We start from the raw sequence: 20,962 nt of genomic DNA, 5'->3' as shown, positions 1-20,962 counted from the left end.
GTTCTCACTGTCGCACAAAACCATCCTCTAATTTATGTTGAAATTACACTGAGTGCAAATCAGGTTAGACTGTTAGGAAATGACACAAATACATGAGTTTGTCTAGTTCTGAGTACTTCTGATATCATTTACACTGAACATAAATGCTAACAACCAACAAAATAACCTCTTTCAACAGCCACCTGCAACATGACATAATTAAAGAAACTCTACAGAGGACTAGAACATTCGGTATACAATATAAGGATTATGTTGAACTTTTTAAAATTAGGACCAGACCAATAAAGTCTGTCATTTTCACACCCTGCTGTTTTTAAAAACTGTGATCAATAAATCTTTCCATAGTCCTCTGATTTTCACAGAATTCAAATCAAACATTTAGTGTCAAAAATACACATTCAGCTCAAACCTCCACAGTCAAATCACTTACACACAGAACATTATTTACATCCAAACTGTAGTTGGCATTAAGAAACTGTTAAACACGTCCTCACACTAAAAATGACACAAAATAGATATTTAGTTAATAAGAGTTATGATATGAAAAGAAATCTACCCTTTTAATCATTAAAACTGCTTGAAAGTCTATCACAACCCTGTTAAACCAATTTAATAGATGTATCATTTGTAAATATAGAAGCAAAGTCAATTTCACAACTCAGAAGCATCAATCAGTGACAATTAGGCGATGACAGGTAGAAGATGTCAGTTAGGGATCACCTGAAATTTGAGCAGAGAAAAATTAGACTGACAACCAGACAGCATCAGTCAAAAGGTTGACCCTATTCTGTCAAGATGTACAGTAGTCACATGTAACCGGTCCAAACAAAGAGTTTTTACTGTTGCACTAACCATGCAAGTAATTCTGCAATACATCTTTTTGGTTTGTGACCAGGAAAATATAATCATGCCAGAAGGTGTCAAACTTTTTTGGTGCCAAGGAACTTCTTGTTCATGTTGGTTTTTGTGCCCCCTGTGGACAAAGTGATAACTCATATCTTTGCTGATCTCATCTGAAAGGTTTATTCTCTGATAAAATATTATCCTGTTTTTCTTTAACAGCCATGTGGATTCCTTTTCAACATCTGCTCCTGAAAAGGTGAGAAAGGGCTTTTCTTCATGCTTTGTTTTAAATGATCTGGCATCGAGATGCTAGTCACACCAACTTCACAATAGAAACTGTCAAACTTTGAAAGCAAAGGTTTTGTTTGTGGGTCATATACACATAAATATTACTTTGTATTTATGTACAATGGCAATGTACCAAAGATTTAAGAAATTTCCAAAAGGCCCCTGCCTTAGGCTAATGCTCTATGGGGGTCCAAGGCACGGCAAAGTTTGGGAACCCCTGATTTAGGAACAGCACTCTTTAATCGCCCTTTTTGCTGCTACCAGCTGAAAAAAATTATCACTGGAGCTCTCAAGTATAAAAATTCAGTTTCTGATGAGCTTCTTGACATTTGTATTTAATTGTTTTATTTTTCTTTCTTTCTAGGCCAAACATGCTTTCTGGTGGTACTTATCTTCACTACTGGCACTGCATCACTTTCTGAACTGGTTCACCATCAAAGTCACATGCTTGAACTCTTTCTTTAAAGCCCACATAATAAAAAGTAACTAAAAATAGTTTACTCCTGCACATTTAAGAAGCCAAAGAAGGTTTTGAAGGTCTGTGCGCTCTGTATTGGCTGACCTACATAGCCTGATGAACTATAAACACCTTATAATATTTACAGGATGCAGTGGACACGAAGCCAAAACATTCACTGTGTTCATTACTATGTGCTGCATGTGCAGCGCCAAGTCATGCAACCCACTTAACACATTATGTTGCCAACTGGGAATTAGGCTGGAGGATTTATGTATTTATGTGATTCATAGTTTATATGTTTACTTGTAGTTAAACTTGTAGAAATATTGCTCCTTTGCTGAGTAGTTTCATTATAGCTGTGTACTCAAAATATTACACATTTTTCTCCCATAAATTGATAGTTCATCAGTCCACCACAGGTGATGCTGCTTTGCCCGTGGTGGCTAATGCAAGACTGTAGTGTTACCACCATCTTGTGGTAAGTTGAAAAAATTACATCACAGGGCTACAAATGCAGTGTTCCACCTGCTGGTCATATGAGTTGTGACATGAACAGAAAGAAAGAAAGAAAGAAAGAAAGAAAGAAAGAAAGAAAGAAAGAAAGAAAGAAAGAAAGAAAGAAAGAAAGAAAGAAATGTGTTTGGGATGATTATTTTAACTACTAAATCATGTCTTGAATTGAAAATCTTTCTCATTCAAGAAACATTCGACAGCAGTTACAGCAGCATATTCAGGATTGGTAGTTAATGAAACAGACATCTAATTACTCTTTTATTACTGAGTTTTTCAGTCTATCAAGTCCTCAAAGGTGACCACTTTTTTGTTATATATATATACACTTTATCAAACAGTGCAAATTTCACAGTGTTACGGATTCTACTTGCTATAAATTGCCACTATTTTTATCCAGTGCCATTATTTGCCAGTTAATGTTTTTTGGGAATCGTTCAACTCTCATTTATTGTATGGATATTTAAAGGAGCATTACACCGGTACTGTTTCTTTGTGTGTAATATGAGCGTCCTCTGCTGGGCAAAATTGAGACTTGCACCCCATTTTCTGTTGATATGCTAAAACACATTAGGCTATTTCAGATGCATGTAGCTAGTCACTTACTGTGACTTAAGACTTATCAAACCACACTAAGGACTAAACAGTGAAAAAGGTGAAAGAGAATCAAACAGGTTTATTGCCTTGGATGGCTGATGCATGCAAATCATTGTGCATAACTGTCACAACAATGCAAATGCAGTCACAATATACCCACACTGAGTTATCATAAGGTATAATGCTTAAGATGTTAAACTACTACAGCTCCTTATTCTTACCCAGTACCCGAAGATGTGCTCTGCTTTTTGCTTTCCCAAAAGAGAACTCCACCTCTCCACTCATGTCTGGGTAGGTTTGTCTGAGCGTCAGCCTGTGGACAGTGCCCATCTTCTCCAGTAGGACCCGCGAACTAGCCTGTAATGGCTCTCCATTCAGACTCCATACGGGGGCTTTGAGGACCGGAACTGAGACCTCACATTCAAAGCAGGCTTCATCTGGAGCCATGACCTCCACATCTTTCAGCTCTCTGACCACCTGCACAGACTGGGCTGAGTCAGAACACAAACAATAGGGGGAGCCATTAGTTCAAAACACATATCTTGATAAAGTTTTGATTGAGAGAAACAAAATCTCCAACCATATCATCACAGGTGCATTTGAAAGTTGATTTGCAACTTGTCTTACATAAAAATATCCTTGGTTCAGTCATTTGGACACTGCTGTTTTTTTTTAAGTGTTTCTTTTATCATCAATAGAAATACTGACTTTTAAAAAAGTTTTAAAAAACATTTGATCTTTTTGTGCTATGAGTTAAGGAGGTTTAGTTATGTCTTTCTGGATACAACCAGATAAAATACATGTTCTAACTTTGTTTCTCCAGGAGATGGAGCTCTGATGTAATATGAGCTTTAGTACAGATGGGAGCTCTTACCCTCCACTGTTAGTTTTGCAGAGCATGAATGCTCTCCAACCTGCACGCTGTATGTGCCCTCATCATGTAGCGCCACCTCTTGGATGATTAGTTTGCGATAACAGCCTTCACTGCAGATCTCAAAGCGCTCAGAGGGTAGAATGACGTTGCAGCCTTTGTACCAGCGGATGCTACATCTAGGGTTAGACACTGCACAGTCCAGGAGCACACGGGTCTTCTCAAGGGCAGTCTTATCCTCCAGAGGTTTTACTATGTTGACAGGAAGCTCTAGACAAAAAGTAATTTATAAAAAGGGTTCATAGTATGACAAATAACTTTTTTTTTCTTCTTTGATATTCATTTAGTTTGGAAAAATAGAAGACAATACTTTTATACCTTTGACCTCCAGGTGAGCAATAGATTTAACTTGTCTAGCAATGAACTTGATTTCTCCAGAGTCCTCTGCTCGCACATTGCACATTAGAAGAAAATGTTTGGTCCCTGAAATGAGAAAAAAAAAACTGTCAGCATACATTTTTTCTTTCTTTTTTTTTATACTGACTGCAAGTGAAGAAATGTCTCCCCATTAGCAGAAATGTTCCAGAACTAAGACACATGATGGGGATTTTGAAGCTGACCTTCCTGACGGATCTTGATGGTGCTGGTGGGCTGTATCCTTTCGCCATTTTTGTACCATTCTCCTGGCACATCCTCTGCTGAGATCTCACAAACAAACACTGCATTCTGATCTTCCTGCATATCCAGGTCTTCAAGAGCCTGGAGGATCTGCAGCTCACGCTCTGCATGGAAAATTGACAGCACAAAAAAACATTCACAGCCATAACTTCCATCCATGTAGGACATTTTTAATGTGAGATTTTTTTTTTTTTAAGTTTACTCAATACACAGCTTTGCACAACTTTCATCACAGCTATCATTACTCACTGTCCAACCTGAAAAGCTCCACTCCTTTAAATTTTTAAGTTTAAATGGGCATTTTAAACTGTTTTGCCCATGATTGTAATAACTAAACTGTTGTTTTCACTCTAGTCTAGGTAATATATTTAGGAGATTCACAAAAAAAGTATTCCAAATATGCATTTGTGACAAAATCGGCACACATTTTGGCTCATGGAATGTAAAAATACTACAATTTCATTTTATTTTTTTCTTAGGTAATCCAAATATTTGGGTAATTTTAAAAGCTGGTACTCCAACACTTTGCTTTGACTTGAAAATTGAAGCCATGAGCTGTCAGCCACTGTGAGACAGCTTTGAAAACAATGCAGCATGGCTATAAAATAATCGTGCCAATGATTCTGTATGGTGTATCATGCACCAATGATAAAGGTTTACGTGTGTTTGTCCCGCCCTTTTCAGAAGAGCGAGAGAGACGTCAATCAAATCTACGCACGTGCAGGTCTAATCAGGCGCGATTTAAATCACCTGTGGGAACCACAAGCGTATGAGGCCTTTAACCTTTTCATAGCCACTGTATGCTTTCGTGGTAAGCTTTTTATTTCTCGAATTGGAAAATTCGGTTAGTGTTTAAGTATTTTCTGCTACTTAAATCAAAGCTTGGCTCAGTTTACTCAGTTAAGGAAACATGGGATAGAGGTAAGTTTTAGGTTTAAGATAGGAGACCTCAGTTAGCCTGATGTCGTGTTGTTAGCTCTGAAACTTGCAGCCCCCCTAAAAAAATGTTTAAGCCTCCTCTAGAAGAACCCATACAAGAGCACTGTGCTGGAAAAAAAAAATCAGCTTTCTTTAACTTATTTAAATGTAAAATAAACTGCTAAGCTGAAGCAGAGCTTCTTTAAGCTGCAGTTGTACTCAATTAAAGTTAGGGGCTGCAAAAAGTTGTTTTGTTTATTTCTTTTCCATCAACTTTTTAATGAGACGTTTGACTTATCACAGGAGTCAAAACGAGGTTGAAACCTACTTTGGTAAATGAATATCATAGTTAGCAAATATGCCTTGTGCTGCAGAATAAGCTGTAGATAGAAACAAATTGAAGTTTAAAATATATATAAAAGGAAAAAATACAGATAATACAATGCGTCTATTTTTAAAACCAAATGTGAACAGAGTCCATGGTTAAAAGATTGTATACCAAATATGTTTAAAGCTGCAGTCTGTAGTTAATTAAAGCAAATATAGCAATACAATTTTATCTGAGCAACTCGTTTAAAATGGTAACGCTATTAGACACTGAACTTTGTACAAGGATATGTCAGTTCAACACAGTTTGAACATGCAGCCTCAGGGCTCATTGAGATTTTGGAGCTTCATATGGTGTTTTTATAAGGATGGCTCCTTGTTTATCTTTCTTGGATGCATTTTTGTCCAGTCCTGCAGAAATATGACACACTCCTGTTGCTTTCCTGATACACCCATACCTGTTGTTGTTCTGTCACCCAGGATATAGCACAGCTGAACTGCAAAACTTGAGGTCTATGAAATTATGAAAAAAATTTGATGGCAGACTTTACCATAGACCTCCACGGTGCAGGAAGTTGTAACATCTCCAGCATCACAGACGTATATCCCAGAATCACTGACATTACATTTCATGATCTGAAGAAACCGTTTTCTTCCCATTGCATAAATGCGCAAGTCCTTGGTTGGCTTTACTTCAACCCCATTCTGAAAAGAAAAATAGCTATTGAATTAAAGAAATGGGAAAATGTACGACTTCAAAGCAACATACACATTTGTGATTTCTTGTTTGTTTTGGTCAAGACAACATTGATAGAATACAATTAAGAGAGCTCTTCAATAGTAAACCACAGCTTAATAGTTATAATAATAATAATAATAATAATAATAATAATAATAATAATAATAATAATAAAAACTCTCACCTTCAGCCATTTCACGTCAACATTATGTCTTGAAAGCTCACACTCAATAGAGATTATCGCCCCATCAGGGAACTTCTGGTCTTCCAACTTTCTGAAAATAGTCACGGGGGGCTCTGGTGGGGTAAGAGAAGACTTAGTTAAGCAAACCAACCTCATTTAATTTTTCTTACGCTTAAAGAAGCCCATCCAGTTAAGTTATGTGGACTAATTTACCGTGATGACATTTTCATCCAATCGTCATCCTCGGCTTTTCAACCCTGGCCTCAAAGGGATGATGCATACTGAGTGACTGGGTATGAAGCGGATTATTTTACAGCATGAGGTTAAACTAGCACCTGACAGAATAGACTAAACAGAGCTGCCGCTTTTCAATAGGTCATGCTAGGCTATTTTGTGTTGGTAATGTGAGACTAGATAAAGGCAACAGTGGCAGAGCCGTCCCTGTATTCTATTATCATGCCTGTGCTGTTTGGCATTTGGTCTATTGAGAGTATTGACGTGTGCTGTACAATGTTTGTGAGCTGAAAAAATAAACAAGACTTTTTAGAATATTTAGATGAACACTTTTTGTTGTAATTGGCCTACTTAAAGTGACAGTAGTTAGTACATTTCAAAAAGGAAGTGAGGGATTTCTTAACCTAAAACCTTTTTTTTTTTTTTTTTTTTTTTACAGTTAAGTGAAAAAGTTTTAGACTGTAAACATAAAAATGGTTGAATATAATTGCTTTGACTTTATCTCTTAGTTGAACTCAATCCAAAAAAAGTAACATTTACAAGTGGTTGTTTTTGCCTCCAACAGGCTGAAGCTTCAATAGTCTGTCAGGCAGTGCAGAAAGGGTCAAACTACTTGGTTGAGGTAAGATTCTTTTTTTTTTTTCAATGAAAAGAGCTGTCTGCAACAGGCTTCATTGACAAAAAATTGTAATTTACCTTGTAAACTGTAGGAGTCACTGGTCTCCTACTGCATGGTTAGATTTAGGGAGCATGCCTATGTTCTCACACTTCCTGCATTTTTCAGATTTTTTTTCAAAATGTGGTTTTGTCTGACTTACGGAAATGAAATTAAGGATTCGACATCTGTAGACTCTGCTTCAGCTGAATCCCTTTTCGAACAGCCAGTTTTATTCATTTATTTATTTTGTAATGGCATCTGCTGCTGGTGATGAAAAGAAACTACTCATTCATTAATCCATCAATTCACTAAAAAATGCTTCCACAAAATTTTGTAGAAGGATATGGCTTCAATTGAAGGGAAATATAGGAAAACAAGACACAATTTTGAAAAGGTTTAAGAAATGTGGGAGCATAGGGCTGTGGCAACAAAAGGCTGACCCCAGTTTTTGTGTATCATTTTGTTTGATATGAGGAACTCTTTAAAACACCAAAGTCACACTACAACAAAGACAAATTAACCAATGGAGGCAAATGTAGACCAACTCTCTTGATCTGCAAGTTGAAATAATGTATTGCACAAATAAAATCTGGGGACTTGATTAATGGCTAATCTGAAAAATCAGTCAAAGCTTATCAGTAATAAATACAGATGCTTAAAGTTGATGAAGCCATAAGTAGACTTTTTAATGGCTACAGCCTGCAGGTTGGAGGACTACTGTTCCCCTTTAACAACATTACAATGGCTCCTACCTGAAAATTACACTATATTGTCTGAGTAGTGAAATCAAATATAGGTCGATACTTTGAAACACCACCCAAATCTTGTTTTCTCAACCTACCCTTTACAACAAGCCTGGCAGATGTCTTCAAATTCTCCACACAGAACATAAATGTCCCGGTGTCCTCTACAGAAAGGTTAGAGACAGTGAGGCTGTGGACTTGTCCTTTGGCGCTCATACGGAAGTGATTTGTGGGCTTCAGTTTAATCCCGTTTCTTGTCCAGGTGCCTGGAACGTTTGGATGGGAGAGCTCTACTTCAAAGGATGCTGTTTCCCTCTCAGTGGTTCGAATGTCCATCAGCCCTTTCTTGATTTTGATCTTCCGAGCTGTGAAGAGAGATTTTAGAGCTGTGTGAAGAAACGTACTAACAGGCAACATGTAGCTAACTACTTTGTTAGTGATTTTTGTGGCTGTGCTTTTAGTAGAATGAAAGCCTAATTTAAATCAAACAAAGGTAATGATTGCCCCCAGTCGCTAACTATTTCATTCCACACTTACACCAGTAGCCATTGTGTCCAATCTTTGTAGCCAAATGGACTTGGACTCTGTTATGTGAACAGACTGCAGCTAAACAATACAAGCTGGCACACATAGACAAGCTGATATTTTAGTCATTTGAGTATGAGGCTTTACACAAAAGCCACATCTGAAACTGCCAACATTTTTCACTTATTCTAACACAGACGAGCATTCCCCATGGAAAAAAGGAGTGTTTATTTTGGAGACCTGATGACAACAACCTTAGTTTTGAAGGCCAGGGTATAAATTTAGATGCAATGAGAGGAGATCCAAATTCATAGGAGGTGCCAACAGCAGCCTGAAGTCCTGACTGTCCCCTTCCCACCCATGCTAGTGTTGAAAGAACAGCCTTTAATTCAACCATTGGCCTGTGGATCATAGGACTAAGAAATATAATCAGCCTGTACCAAGAAAAACAAGCCTAAGCACATCTTAATCACTACGAGATGTCTGTTTTAAGGTGCATAAAGTGTGTGGTTTTTTGTGGGGCTTCTTCTGGGGGAAATTTTAGTTTTATTCCTTTTCTTATTACTGATAAGCATTTAGTATTTAATGAGAGATTTCACACATTTATGTCAAGTTGATTCCCCCCTGACTTCAGAAATCATCAGGACTTTTTGGATCTTATGTCAACACAGACACCCTGGTCTGAGAGTCTGCCTTGAATGTGAGGTCATCACCTGTTGATTGCCATCATGTTCCAGCACAAGTGCCACCCTGGTCCCCAGTCACTCAAATTACTCCTACTCAGTTAATTGAGCTTTGCCTTCACGAGAAGAAGCAATGGAGGCAGAGTCCTCTGCATTAGCGGTAAACAAACAGCAACAGGGCATAGTGAGAACACGTGCACACTCACGTTCCACTGTGAGCTGGGCCTGCGTGCGGTCATGGAGAGTTTCACAGCTGTAGCTGCCTCGGTCAGACATGGCCAGTGTGTGGATGGTGAGAGTGTGTTTTCGGCCTTTGTGCTTCAGGGTATACTTTGCTCCGGGGTGGATCAGCACCCCTTGCCTCATCCACTGCACCTCTCCAGATTCCACACTCGCCTCCACCTCTAGAGTTGCTTCGCTGTACTCTTCTGCCACAACTGGAGACATTTTCTTGGTGAACATCACCTGTTGCTCTGAAAATGAATTCAGCAGGTTACTTGATCTTTGCGTCGTGTCTGTGTTCAGATATACTTAAACATCAGTAAAGATACCCTGCAAGTTCAAGCACAACAAGGAAGTACAAACATTCAGGAAGACTAGCCCTGCTGTGTCGTATGCCTCAGCCACATGTCTCTGTCAGTTACGTGAAGAAGTCTTACAGGAGAAGCTGCCAAGCACTAACTGTTGACAGCCCGTCTTCATACATTTCATCTCATCTTAAAGAGCTGGTGTGTCTCATAATGTTTGTGTTTGGGCACAGAGCCATTCAAAGTTTCTAGTATTAATGTTCATTTTGCTACCAGCTGATAACAGAGATATGAGGTTACCGGGGAATAAGTGGTTGTGAAATGACTCAATTTTTGTTATGTAATTCCCCAGAGTCAAATTTATGTAATCAGAACGTGTTTGTATGGGGCTACAACTCACCTTGAACCTGGAGTTCTGCCTCTGAAACCAACCCCTCGGCATCAGCTGTCACTCTGGCGCTATCTGAAACCCTGCAGTTGTGGATGCAGAGCATGTGGCACAGTCCATTGCTTGAAACGAGAGTGCGCTCATTCAAGGGGACCTGCTTGCCATTTAGGCGCCACACCAACTTAGTGTCTTCTGGTGAAACCACACACTTAAATACTGCATCTTCTCCTTCACAGATGGTGATGTTACGAAGCTCTGCTATGAACTCAACAACCCGGGGGGCTGAAGGCAAAACATTTAAATGATTAGAGAAAAATCATGTGAATTCCAGTGAATCTAAAGATTTCTGGTTTAGAGTTTACTCACTTTCTACAGTGACCGTGGCTGAGGTCTTGTCATCTGTGGATTCACAGGAATATTCTCCAGCATCTTCATCCTGTACGTGATGGATGGTAAAGCTACGCTCTCGACCCTGTGCCCGTATTGTGTGGCGACGACTTGGAGTGATCTCTTGGCCATTTTTTAGCCACTGGACATCTCCTTTGGGCTTGTTGATATCACAGCGTAATATAAGGCTACTGCCCTTCAAAGACACTGTGTTCTCCAGAGGCCTGTTGAATTTCACTGGCATTTCTGATTTTGAGGGAAATGGAGACAGTAACTTAAAAGATTCACAGGTAAAGTGATGACATTATCTTTAGCAGTGCCAAATTCTTACCTTTAACCAAAAGACTGAAATACATCTCATCCGTGTTTACGTCACAGACATATTCTCCTGAATCTGACAGCTGCAGGGGATTAATAGTGAGCTTGTGGGTATTATCCTCACTGGAGATGTGAATGTTGTCCTCGTTCAGTAGTTGGCCATCTTTCAGCCACCGAACATTAGCTCCTTCACGGCTCACAATGGCACACAGTGTGACACTCTCAGTTTCATAAGCTAAGATTTTATTATTTGCATCTTTATTTACAAACTTGGCAGGTGACTCTGGGGAAATGAGAGAGTTACTCATAAATTGCATGTTCATACATAAAACACTGAGTGAATCAACCAGAAGTATAGAAGTGAAATGTATTGAAGTGCTTTAGCTCTTACCTTGGACCTCAACAATTGTTATCAATTTGTCATCAATGGCATCGCAGATGTATTCTCCAGAGTCCGAAGGCCGAAGTCCAGAGAGCACAAGCTTCCTTGTAACATCATGGCTGTCAATTTTTATGCGAGTGTCTGGTTTCAGTATTTGGCCATTCCATAACCACTGAACAAGGGCGTTGGGCCGAGACACCTCACACTCCAGAATAAGGTCATCTCCTGCCATCAGAATATGATGCTCTGGGGTACCAGAGTTTCCAATAATCTGTACTGGAGGCTCTGAATATAAAAGAAAAAGCATTATTTGAGCTCCAAGCAAAAGAAAGTCCAACAAATACTTTGCTCAATAGTATGATCACCTTTGACAGTGATATAGAAGACCATCTTATCATCCTTTGCATCACAGGTGTACTCTCCTGAGTCCTCCGGTCCAGCATTAAGGACAACCAGAGATCGGAAAACCCCTTGTTCCTCGCTACAGTACCGTTCAGTGTCATCAATTAATTCATTGTCTTTGTACCAGCTGACAGAGGCAGTTGATCTTGATAGCTCACATACTAGAATTATGTCATCCGACACTAAGAACTGCTTTTCTGTTTTTGCATCAGTTTTGCCAAGAATTTTTACAGGCAACTCTGAAAATAAACAGAAAAGAACAGAAAATCTGCTGAAAAACATTTTTTTTGTGTGTTTACTTTTCATGACTCCAAAATTAAGTCACCTGGCCTTTAAAGGGCAATGGTACAAAGAATAGTTACCTCACACCAACTGGAGAAACTTAAACAAAGTAGCTAGATCATGGTCAATGTTGCTTATGATTGCATGATTTATTTATACGTTTTCAGAGCTTGTGCGTCGTAGTAAAGGACTTTGGGTCATCTGTCAAAGCTTTTAAGGTTTTCTTGCCATATTGGAGTAAACCATTTAATAACATACCTTGTACTTTGACTTGGAAATCCATCACATCATCCTTTGCATCGCAGACATATTGCCCAGCATCCTCAACTGTGAGTGAGTGGATGGTTAATTGGCGCAAGACACCGTCTTCAAGGATTGTGACCTTTCTGGAGTCCTCTACTTCCTCCCCATTCTTCTTCCAGCTGACCTCGGCGTTAGATCTGGAGACTTCACAGTCTAGCACAAGCGTCTCCCCAGCCACCTTCTCCACTCTGCTTGCCATTTTCCTTGGACGTATGAAGCGCACTGGGGGCTCTGCATAAGAGAACTTGGTAAAAACAATGAACATACACAAAAGTAAGGCTTTTTAGAGTAAAATTTGGTGTTCTTCACCTGCTATGTTGACAAAGAAAGTCATGGAGTCGTCTGCAGTATCACAGACGTATTCTGCAGAATCTTTGACAGTAGTCTCAGGTATTATAAGTCTTCTGTAGACACCGTCCACCTCAAGAATGAGGTTATCATTCTCCTCCACTTCAAGTCCATCTCGATACCAGCGCACCACTGCGTTAGGCCGGGAGATCTCACAGCTAAGTACCATTCTCTCAGAGGTCTGCTGGCACAGCTCCATTTGAGACTGACTTGGGGACACAATCCGCACAGGAGGTTCTGGACAGAGGGATTACCAACTCGTTAGTCATCAGTAAGACGAGTGCTACAAGAGCTCAGAACCTGTTTATAGGCGTAAAACTGATGGTTGTATCACCCTATATTGTTGGCTTAAATCTTTGACTCTGGGTGACTAGGTAAAGACCTGTGATTACGAATTATATACTAAATACTAAAAAAATTAAATGGCATGCCTAATTTAGGTGGCACTTGGCCAGGTTAAAAAGGGTGAAAGAGGATCCAAGATGTACTCTTGGTTAAATTTATCAGCTGGGATGACAATAAAGTGATCTGCACTATTGGTTACCTGCATGGTCATGTAGACCTTGTATACAAGGGACAGGTTTTTTTAAATAATATGATCAGATTTTAAGATGGATTGAGGAAACCATTTGGTATGAAGAGAGAGCATTAGCATAAAGACGATGACAGAGTCTCCCTACTGTTATGAACACTTGTTAATTATTCCTCTTGCATTTGAAGAATTTGCAATCTCATTGCAAAGGTAATAGTTTGCAAAACTTTCTGTACAGAATCATTCACCCATCTCATTTGCTTCATGAGCGTGTTTTCGATTCCAATTACACATTGTCCTCTTTTTTTTTAAAATACATAATGCGAAATGCTCAGAGTAGTACAATGCCTTTTACCTGTAATATTCAGATGAAAGAATATTGAATCATCAGCTGTATCACAGACATATTCTCCCGAGTCCTCGACTCCACCAGAAAGTATTTTCAGTCGTCTATAAGGGCCTTCAACCTTGAGCTTTATGTTCTCACTCTCTTGCAGCTTTTGGCCATCTTTGTACCAGCTGACCACACCGTTTTGACGAGACAATTCACAGCTCAGAATAATTTCCTCAGGGACGTGGCGGTCGAGATGAACATCTTCCTTAGGATAAGTTATCATCACTGGAGGTTCTATGAAGAAAATACATTAGGTTAGCACATTATTCCCGCAGGTTATTAATGGTGAAACATTAATAACTTATTTGTACTATATGTTTGTATTTTTTCAGTCTTACCTCGCACATTCACCTTGAACAATAAAACATTGTCACCTGTGCGACAGGTGTAAGTGCCTGTATCAGACAGTTGGGCTTGATGTATTGTGAGACTCCTTTTAGTATCATCTGCTTGCATGGTAATATCATTGCTCGGTTGCATTTCAGTGCTGTCTTTGTACCACTGGACAACACCATCAGCCCTCGACACTTCACAAGACAGGACAAGCTCATCCTGCTCAACAACACTCTTGAAAAGGTCCTCCTCTGGAATATCAGCGAACGTCACCGGTGGAGCTGCAGGAAACAAGAAACAGAAATGTTAGTTGTTGCTTGTAGGTAGCACTGGTTGTTTATGCTCATACATGCAGCAGCTGTAAGGGCGGGTTTTTCAAAGTTTAGACAAGCCTTGCCATCCCAACAACAAATCCTTGTAAGTTTGATAATGGCAAGTTTTAAGTGCAGCTAAAAGAAAATTAAGGCACTGCACTAAAGCAATGGTAAAGCTTTTGTGTTGTAAAACAGCCAACACATCAGAAGCTCTGCTCATGTTCAAACAAAGCCTTGATTGTTAGGGATGTGTATGGACAGATTCCAGGTGTTTCAGTAAGGTTATTCTGAGGGAAATCAGCTGTAGAGAAAATGACGATGATCAGGTTTTGCTTCCTTCTGAGATGTAAGCAATCTAGATGGTGAATGAGGCACTACAGTGACCACATCTTCTGAAGAAAAAGCTCAGCATATCACCTGTCACCTCCACATTGAACTCCTCGCATTCTGAATCATCATCAGCTTTACAACTGTACGCTCCCAAACATGAAGAAGTTGAAGCCGTTTTAACTTGTGTCCTCTCAATTCCCTCAGACTTAATGTGTATTCCTGATTTTGGCAACGTTTTTGTCCCATCCTCATACCAGCAGGTCTGGTCTCTGGGGTCTGAGATCTCACACGGCAGCTTGAACAAGCTGCCTGCTTCCACAGACGTGCTCCTTTCAGCCTCTGGAACAGCTGAGAATCAAACCAGTGCTATAGGAATTTCAATTCATTGAACAGTAACCAGATAGTAATCAGACCCACTATGCGCTATCATCCAACATACTTGAATTACCAGACTGGGAGACAAAGTCTAGATTAGCATTTTGTGCCGGGACATGTGTACAGTCAGGTTACTCTGTAACTTGAAACCAGCAAGAGTCATGGACCCTTGTGCAATCAGTGATTCAATATAAAGTGAAATTACAAATGACATTTGAAAATGACAATGATATTTACTGTTGTGCTTGGCATGAGTTGAAAGAGTACATAGTAGTTTGAAGTGTTCTACTCTATTTGATTGTCTTTCTGTTTATACTCTTGAGGTTGTTAATACAGAAGAGCAAACTGGCAAGCTTAGAGTTGTGCTCAGCGTCCTGAAGCAGGTTGTGTACTTGGACGTGGTCAGAGTTGGATCACTACTGTTACTGCAGGACGGAGCAGTTAATTAGCATGTCTTTTCATCCAGCAGAACAAGCTGTGAACAACTTTGCCATACAGGGAAATCACTATTTAAAGTTGTGGCCGTTATGTTAGCAAACAGTTTCCCCTTCACAAATCCAGCTGGTGGTGAGAAAATTTGGCATTTCTTCAGAGGTGTGTTCTTTACAATTGTACTTTTCCCTCTGTTTTGAACCCCACCAACTCCTTTTTAGGATAACTGGCAGTTGTTGCACAAGATTTCTCTATGTTCTTGCTAAGTTACTCTCTGTGCCCGTGATTCAATAGTGATCATGTAAACTTTAACCTGTTTATAGAGCTTGAAGCATCACTTTTAATCAGTTTAAGACGACAATAACATTTGGCTTAATGCCACCTTGCTTTTAATGTTCACTGTTTCACATACCAGTGATCACCTTAAGTCAAATATTTTCTCTCAGGGCCTGTCTGTCCACAAACTTCACAAGTAAATAAATGACTGCGCATTAGTGCACGACTATGGATAATATGTTCAAAGCCTTAATAGACAAAAGTTAGTTATTCTGACAAAGCTGGAAATACTTATATCACCTGCAACATCCACCTTGAATTCTATACGGTCATCTGCAGCCTCACAGCTGTACGCCCCAGAGTGTCTGACTTCTGCTGATTGAATAACCATCGCTCTCAGTTTTTCTTTTGTTTGGATTTCATATTCATTCTCTGGGGGTAGCTGCTCTCCATCCTTGTGCCAATAGACTTGGGCAGTTGGCTCTGAGACTTCACACTGCAGCTTAATTGGGCAGCCTGCTTCCACAAATTTGTTTCTTGCAATCTCTGGAAGTGTGGAAAACCTCACAGGAGTAGCTGTGGGCATTAAAAGATTTGCAGAGCACTGTAGTTACAATTTCAGACAAGATATAATAAGTAGTGCTGTCAATATTTCGCTGTTTGTTTATTTTTTAGCACAAATAGTGTAATAATGTTTAAAATAAGTGTATATAGAGAGATAACAGTGTACATGCTCAATTTTAAGCCAACAACTTTCAAATGCTAATATATTATGATGTATTAAAGAAAATCACCTTCAACGTCCACTTGGAATGTCACAACCTCATCAATGAGACTACAGCTGTAGAGGCCCGAGTCAGAAACCTTAGCAGAGTGAATAATTAATTTTCTCATGCTGCCGTCTCTTTTCATATCAAGGCCAGTTTTGCAAAAAAGCTCCACATTGTCTTTGAACCAGGAAACCTGGGAAGCAGGGTCTGAGACCTCACACTGTAGAATAATTGGACAACCAATTGAAATTGTCTTGTATTTTTCTGACACTGACACTGGCATGATCTTTGGTGATCGGCCTAAGAGAAGAGAATAACGGGTAAAAGACAAATTCACTTACAGAAGACAAAACAGTGTTCAGACAGTCACACTGCTATCTGTAAACAAAGCAAACCACTCACGCCGCAGAGAATGATTGGTGTGGAATGTTTAGAAAAAAAGTTGGAATAAATGTATATCACCTTTTATGTCCACTTTAAATGTGATGGTGTCATCTGCTGAGGAGCATTCATAGGTGCCACCATGCATGTTTTCAGCTGAACTGATGAGTAGACTCCTTGTTAGACCATCTGACTGTAATTCCATATTGTTTTGTGGTAGGAGCTTCATTCCATCCTTGTACCAATCAACATGTGCAGAAGGGTCATGAGACAGTTCACAGCTGAGGATGATGGGAGATCCTTCTTCGACAGACTTGGTCCTGTCACTCTCTGGAAGCTCTGAGAACTTCACAGGTAGGGCTATGGGTTTCAGATATTGCAAAAAGAGTGTCTTAATAAACCTCAAATTTAGAAGATTTTTGACACTTAACATAACACAAACGTAAACACAAGCCGTCTCACAACAACTGGACAACATAAGACAAATATCCTTTGAAGCGTTAAAGAGCGGAATATCAAGAAATTAGTCCACAGTCATAGTGCACCAATAGAAGAAGCTTGAAGAAGCACAGGTAATGCCAAAGCATTGTTTGATCATGGCAGAGGTCTTTTTCAGCTAGTGTCCTTTGAAACAAAACAAAACAAAGAAATGTTTTAAGTCATGCATGAATAGAGGCTGCAATGTGAAGCTGCATGTTTAACACAAATTGTGAGGTTGTACTTGCTAAATGTTTTATTTTTACTGTTGAAAAGAGTTAGCAACTATATCTTGGAGTGGTAGAGTATTGGTTTACTTTAGAATTACTGCAAATTATATGAGCAGTCGCTGTGCTGTTGTAGGCTTAAGCTGTTTTTATTTTGTGTTCAGTTGACCAATTTTTTAAAGCATATTAATTCTTATGTTTTTTTTGTTAGAAAATATGGGCTTTGTCATCTGAGGTTAAAGTTAGTTGGCAGTGCAAAGCAGTGAAGGCTTTATTGTTTCTGAGTATCACCTGTAACTTCGACAGCAAACTGGATGTCATCATCCTTTGACTCACAACGATATATGCCAGTGTGAGCCCGCTCTGCTGATGGTACAACTAGACTCCTCAAATTCCCCTCTGACTGGATGTCTACTCCACTTTGAGGTAGGAGTTGTGTTCCATCCTTGTACCAACTGACTTGTCCAGTAGAGTCTGACAGTTCACACTGCAGGGCAATGGGACAGCCCGCCATGACCGTCTGTTTCTGGTCAGCCTCAGACAGAGCAGAAAACTTCAGAAGAGGAGCTACAGGATTGAAAATAAAACAGATTTTTTCAGTTTAACAGGTTCTAATAGACACAACTCACAGCTGAAACTCAAGCTCAAGAAGCCATTCAAGAATTGAATATTAAATATGTTTTAGTCTAACAGACAATTAAACATTCAGCATTTATGGCGGAAAAGTAAGCTGCTATTAATAACAGTTCATGTGACAAACTGGTAGTACTTTTTTGTGTACTAAGCGTTAAGTAAAAGCTGCAACAAAAATAACCCACAAGTTTTTAAAATTTAATCTGATAATCAATGATAACAACCAAACTTGTCTATCCGTTAGTAAAAGTTAAGAATATGTTTTCAGTCTGTAGCCTTTTTAAATTTGATAGTTGATACACAGTTTAAATATTGCTTAAGTGCTGAAACATTATTTTGTAATTATTTACTTAAAAATTAAAGGACTAATCAATTAAATTTGCGAGTAAAGGTTTCAAAGCTATACAAGGTATTTGTAAACATGATTTTTTTTTGCAGTTTGAGCATTTGCACGGACTTTACCTTGACTAAAATCTACTAGCATAACAGGAATATAGTTTTTGTCACCTTTAACATCCACATGAAACTGCACTGCATCATCTGTTGTCTTGCAGCTGTAAATCCCAGCATGAGACATCACCGCTGACTGGAAAGCCAGTGTTCTTAAGGAACCCTCTGCCAGCACGTCCTGCCCTGCTGCTTCATTTAGTTTTTCTCCATCCTTGAACCAAGTTACTTGAGCATTAGGATCTGAAATCTCACATTGAAGGGCTAGGGGTTCACCGACTTCAACAGACTTGTTGCTCTCAGCCACACAAAGTGTCGTAATTCTCACAGGCGAAGCTGGGGAGGTTTGAGGTAAGATCGAAAAGAAAATTTCATCACTATTTCTGACTTCAACAAAATGATGCTTTCAAACACAGAAAAGCAAAATCACAGATTAAGATTAGTCATGCCAATAATACTTAGGAGTTAAAATAAGTAATATTTGAGATCATATTTAAGTTATTAGTAATCTAACAAGAGATATCTTTGGTTAGATTTGAGATAACTAGGCATTCAAGTTAGGATTCAAAGCCAATGTATTTGTTCTTTTCCCTGTCCTTGATATTCCTAAGACCACCCAAGCTCAAAGTTTTTTACTGACTGAAGTAGTTTTAGTACAAGCAAAATTAAGTTCTTATAGAAATGGTCAAAAACTCAAAGATTGCAAACAGCAATCTCTTCACTTTACACAATGCAGGATTGTGCCTGATCATTTTTGGTTGATAATGCTAGCCATTTAAATCACCTTCAACAGCCACCTTATTTGCAGTGACACGGTCACTCCAGTGACTGTCACATGGCCTTGATAGATAGATCTCTTCTGACTGGATAATAGATGCCGTCTTTACATAGCTAGGCTCTGCCGTCTGGGTAGATGAAAGTTGCACAGAATTGACTGTGCTTCCTACTTGGTATTCTGTGGCCTTCATGATAGGGGGGTGCACTGCTTGAACTGCGTTGGCCGGCATGGACTTGCACAGCATCTCTGAATAGTTGGGTGTTTCCTGTTCTGGGCAATGAAGATCATCACATTTGGCATAAGGAGTCAGTTGCAAGGTGCTATGCGCCCCATGTTGGACTGTTTCTGCCTCTTGAGTGTTACACATCTCTGAATGGACAGAGGCAAGCTTAGATAAGTCATTGGTCTTCTCTGAATTGATGTTTGAAGTCTGACAGGGTCTGCTGAACTCCTTGGATTTTTCAGTTGCACTCCATAATGAGTCACTGGGCCCCTCTGGCACATATTCAGCTTGTAAGCAATTGCGACGTTCCCCGCACGCAAGAGCTGGTATCTGCATGGGACAACAGAGCTGATTGGATTGGATACAAGCAGTCTGTAGGGGTTTAAAACCCTCCTCTGATGGAACAGTTGCAGTGCATTGGGATGTACACTGCCCCTCTGATTGGACAGTTGCAGTGTTTGAGGTTTTTGAGGGTCTCTCTGAATGCAGATTTGCAGCTTTTGGGAGATAGAAGTCTGATTTGACTGTAGCAATCTGTAAACTGTTAATAAAATGCTCTGACTGGGCAGTGGCAGTTTGTTGGGGGTTACCTAACACTGAGTTCACTGCTACTGTCTGTATTGAGCTATGTAATTCCCCTGATTGGCTGGTCTGATTCTTGATCGTGGATTCCTCAGATTCAACAGATGCAGTCTGCTGAAAGTCATTGAACTCCTCTGATCGGACCGTTGTTCGCAGAGGGTCACCAAGCCGCTCAATTGAAGTCTCTTCATGCTGTATATAGTAAATGAATTCCTCACCTTTGTATTCAGTGGACCGCTCAGGGTGACAAAATGTGCTAGATTGTATTTTGGATGGCTTTGTGAAGTTAACTGAAGATTGGGCAGCAATTGTTTGTTGATTGTTTGAGAGTTCCTGTTGCTGCTCGGTTGTGATCCAGTCATTCGTACATTCAAATGTTGAGTGAGAGGTTGGTATTTGGCTGGAATGTTCATATGTCTTTGCATCTTCTGTCTTGCCTCCAGAGACGCCCGCATTACATTTTGTAGATATGCAGTTAATGCCAACAGTAGAAGCCTCTTCGGTTGACCTCTTCTCTTGGTCAGAAGAAAGCCTTGGCGGTGTCGCTGTAGCATTGTGATGTACACAGAGAAAGGTTTTCAGTGGTAGATGGTGTCAATATCTCCTCAAAACAGAATTTGACATCAGTGTGGGTTAGCATGGAGTTATGGGATAATTCATTGCAAAGACAAACAAGAAGGTCGACCAGTTTTGGTCTGAGATTGAGCTCCTATATTTCCCCCTTCAACTGACTCCTAGGGCTTTTATACCATCAGTCTATAAATAACCACTCTAAAAACCTAAGACGTACGTCAATTTTCTTCTCTTTGAAAAGAGTTCGTTGTCATTGCAACGAGATGTTCAGGGCAGCAATGTGAATGGGA

The 20,962-nt window shown here is 39.6% G+C and overlaps 2 protein-coding genes across 2 annotated transcripts in view; one reads left to right on the top strand and one right to left on the bottom strand.

The window, feature by feature from the left end:
* Nucleotides 1-680: 680 nt before the first annotated feature.
* obsl1b (obscurin like cytoskeletal adaptor 1b) overlaps nt 681-20,962 on the bottom strand; it is a 28,292-nt gene continuing 8,010 nt past the window's right edge. The window contains exons 8-22 of the mRNA XM_074694730.1: nt 13,483-13,755; nt 12,557-12,832; nt 12,203-12,478; nt 11,626-11,901; nt 11,270-11,545; nt 10,186-10,455; nt 9,465-9,731; nt 8,149-8,415; nt 6,416-6,528; nt 6,044-6,197; nt 4,190-4,351; nt 3,948-4,052; nt 3,573-3,839; nt 2,920-3,189; nt 681-720 (exon numbers count right to left, since the gene is read on the bottom strand). Of these exons, the coding sequence (XP_074550831.1) occupies nt 710-720; nt 2,920-3,189; nt 3,573-3,839; nt 3,948-4,052; nt 4,190-4,351; nt 6,044-6,197; nt 6,416-6,528; nt 8,149-8,415; nt 9,465-9,731; nt 10,186-10,455; nt 11,270-11,545; nt 11,626-11,901; nt 12,203-12,478; nt 12,557-12,832; nt 13,483-13,755 (3,263 nt within the window). The 3' untranslated portion in view covers nt 681-709. The remainder of the gene's footprint in view (nt 721-2,919; nt 3,190-3,572; nt 3,840-3,947; nt 4,053-4,189; nt 4,352-6,043; nt 6,198-6,415; nt 6,529-8,148; nt 8,416-9,464; nt 9,732-10,185; nt 10,456-11,269; nt 11,546-11,625; nt 11,902-12,202; nt 12,479-12,556; nt 12,833-13,482; nt 13,756-20,962) is intronic.
* Nucleotides 5,013-20,962, top strand: part of col18a1a (collagen type XVIII alpha 1 chain a) — a 97,135-nt gene continuing 81,185 nt past the window's right edge. The window contains exons 1-5 of the mRNA XM_074694734.1: nt 5,013-5,168; nt 7,215-7,271; nt 16,953-17,086; nt 17,743-17,862; nt 18,624-18,867. The gene's annotated coding sequence lies outside the window, so the exon portion shown is untranslated. The remainder of the gene's footprint in view (nt 5,169-7,214; nt 7,272-16,952; nt 17,087-17,742; nt 17,863-18,623; nt 18,868-20,962) is intronic.

The sequence above is a fragment of the Halichoeres trimaculatus genome, unplaced genomic scaffold (genome assembly GCF_033239565.1).
Source record: "Halichoeres trimaculatus isolate MK-OKI-2021-1 unplaced genomic scaffold, fHalTri1.1 fHalTri1_scaffold_19, whole genome shotgun sequence".
NCBI classification, from domain to species: Eukaryota; Metazoa; Chordata; class Actinopteri; order Labriformes; family Labridae; genus Halichoeres; species Halichoeres trimaculatus.
Note: the sequence above shows the minus strand (reverse complement) of the source record. Positions and strands in the feature narration are given on the sequence as shown.